Source organism: Arachis ipaensis, chromosome B01 (assembly GCF_000816755.2).
Source record: "Arachis ipaensis cultivar K30076 chromosome B01, Araip1.1, whole genome shotgun sequence".
NCBI classification, from domain to species: Eukaryota; Viridiplantae; Streptophyta; class Magnoliopsida; order Fabales; family Fabaceae; genus Arachis; species Arachis ipaensis.
Window position 1 is genome coordinate 2,033,994 of NC_029785.2, and position 3,287 is coordinate 2,037,280.

The 3,287-nt window shown below is 32.4% G+C and overlaps 1 protein-coding gene across 1 annotated transcript in view; it reads left to right on the plus strand.

The window, feature by feature from the left end:
* The window catches only part of LOC107638483 (pentatricopeptide repeat-containing protein At1g10910, chloroplastic), a gene marked incomplete in the record, with an annotated part of 13,641 nt that extends 12,128 nt beyond the window's left edge, over nucleotides 1–1,513 (plus strand). The window contains 4 exon segments of the mRNA XM_016341823.2: nucleotides 1–40; nucleotides 368–544; nucleotides 633–761; nucleotides 1,084–1,513. Coding sequence (XP_016197309.1) covers nucleotides 1–40; nucleotides 368–544; nucleotides 633–761; nucleotides 1,084–1,299 — 562 coding nt within the window.

Below are 3,287 nucleotides of genomic sequence, written 5' to 3' on the forward strand. Positions count from 1 at the left end.
AATGGAAGACATGATTAGTAAAGGCTATCAACCAGCAGAGGTATGTATTTTGTAATCTGTGTATGATTGAACTTGTCTTTTAGTCAGTTTAAATCTATCATTTCAATTTTTACAATAAAATCTTTTCTAATATAAACCCACATCTATGATATTTGCATCCTTGTCGGCCAAATTTCACATTTTTGTAGCATAGACCTATTGTATGTTTCTGCTGTCTTGCCCAAATAGATTTATGTGTACAAGTTTATTATTCTACCAAAATGTCAATATGAATAACAGGGAGAAGGAAAGAGTTTCTGAAGATGAAGTTTAACATTAAAAAAAAGAAACAGGCTCTACCATATAACGCCTTCCTTTTTTTTTGTAGGAACTCTGTTCTACTCTAATATATCACCTTGGTCGAATCAAAGCTTATGTTGAGGCATTTTCCGTTTATAATATGTTGAAGTATAGCAAGAGAACGATGTGCAAGGCAACTCATGAGAAGATTCTACACATTCTGCTAGCAGGAAATCTTTTGAAAGATGCCTATGTGGTAGTCAAGGTATAGTTATACCAGATTTTGGGAACACACAAATCTTAAATTTTCTTGTAGTATAGCAATTTTGTCTGACAAGCCTTATTCACTTCAGGATAATGCAACCTACATTTCTCGCGCTGCCATCAGAAAATTTGCATGTGCATTTCTGAAGTCTGGTAACATCAACTTGATGAATGATGTTATGAAGACCCTCCAAGATAGTGGCTACAAGATTGATCAGGTATATCAAATTCAAATATCATCATCGAAATGTCAATTTATTTATGGGTTTATATCCGTGATTTAATTTGTGGCCAACTACATCCATGTCATGTTAAGATACAACCAATCATTTTGTGACACATGAAATTAACCTGTTATGTCATCATGCCACACAACACTTATTGATTTGTCTTTCGAGTATATCTTTCAAAGACTAATATAACTAAAAAATCTCTCGAAAACCAATTTGAAAAACGGATTATCTTTCAGGGATAAATTTAAGTATTAACTCATTGTTTCAACTTTTACTCCAAAACCAATCATATATTTTTCTTGTACAGGATTTATTTCAGATGGCTATATCGCGGTATTTAGGTCATCCTGAAAAGAAGGACTTGCTTCTACACTTGCTGCAATGGATGCCAGGTCAAGGCTACGTGCTTGATTCATCAACAAGGAACCTAATCCTCAAGAATTCACACTTATTTGGTCGCCAACTTATTGCTGAGGTCTTGTCCAAGCAAAAGCTGATGTCAAAATCACACAAACCTCAATAGAATGGTCCATGTTACATTTATTTATGATGATCTATGATGAGATATCCAAAGCTAGATACTATCATCCATCATACACTGTAACAATTCAAATTCTTTTAGGGTTTAGGATATATGTACAATAACCTACGACTGTGTAGATAAAGTGATTTAACCAAATAGTAATAATGATATCCTTTTATGAATGTATCTAAAATGATCTTTAGAATTCATGCCATATGTAGGAGGAATGAACCATGCAAAATTGATCCCCTTCGACTTACTTTTTGTATTTTATGTTGGGTATACGAAGATGGTAAGATGACAAAATCTTATATTTGTGTAGTGGTTTTAAGGCACAATTAGATCGTTTTTTTTAGAGAGATATTTGTTCTCACACTTAGTTGCTATAGGGTTGATGACAATACTCTTTTAGAATACAATGAAACCAAAGAATTTCTTAGTTAGCAATAATAAGAAATTCTTAACTCTCTTGAACAAAGAAAACTCTCAGTAGTTAAAATCAAATGTACACTTAGTACTTGTTATTATTTTGTTACATACTATGTTGATCAATGGGTAACTCATATATATATTTATGCTGCATGTATGAGAATCAAAAGTCACACGTAACTTATGAACAGATGTAATCTTTGGTTATTCATTGAATAGTTACATAATGAATAGATGTGACTTTTGATTATTCCTTGAATAGGCACAAAGTACCGTTAACATACACTAACAAGCATTCATAAAAGAATTCCACTAAGGAGTGGGAGCCAATGAAGAATCTTGACAATGTGTACAATGGGTTAGTTATAGAGATAAATAATAAATTCAAAAACTCTCATTTAGTTATTTCACCTCCAATTTCAAATTTCAAATTTTTAAAAAATTCAATTAGTTATTTCAAAAAAATAACCATATGAAATCATCCAATACTCTCTTCTTTTTCAACTGGCGACCACCCCACCTTCATCAATAATCATCCCATTTCACCGTTACTACTTGACTTGCCACACGTCACTCACCCTTAATAAAAATAACCATCCATTTAAGGATAAAAATAATTATTCATATACCTAATAAATTGAACATCTAACATATTTTACTTATATATAACTAAATCAAATCCAATCAAAATAATCATCTACATAAAAATTAAAATAACCATTCGTATACCTACTAAAATGACCATCTTAAATTGACCATTAAAATAGAAGAAGAAGATGAATAAACAAAAGAAACAACTATTGTGGTGAAACATAGTTTTGAAGGACTAGTCATGACGAAAGCGACATTGTTGTAAAGCATAGGGCTCAAATCATGAAAGAAGCTAACTATACTTGGATTCGAAGAAGAAGAGCATGGTGATATCATCGGTGAGAAGAGGCTTGAAGGAATGGGAGAAAGCGAAGCCTATTCGAAAGAGAGGCACGAAAATAGCGGCAGCAATGTTAGGCTGAGCGTCGGAGGGCAAGGCGCGTCAGACTGACCGGCGGATGTGAGGATGGTGTCGGTGGGAGGATGCAGCGGCGTCGGTATGGCCAACAAGGAATTCAGTGACGCGAGGTGAGGACCGGAGAAGATGACGGTGAGTTTTGGACGTGTATTGGAGGTTACGGTAAAATTAGAAATAACTGTACGTAGTGTGAATGGGTTTAAATGCTATCTTAATTTTTAAATTTTAAAAGTTGAAATTAAATAATTAATTAATGAACTAATTTTTAATTATAATTTTATTTTATTTTTAAATCCATTGTACATATTGTACACCATCAGTATTGGTTCCCAATACTTTCTCTTCATGTAGGTACACAACCGTTAGAGAAAGAATTAAACCGTAAACGGTAATTATTCAACCGTATATATTTAATATTAATATATTAATTTGTAAATACTTTTCAATCCCCTACTATTTACAAAATTTAAATATTATACAAGTATATGCATAAAGAATGTGTCACTAAAATTAAACATTCTTTTAGTGTAAATTTTAAAGTTCTAACGAA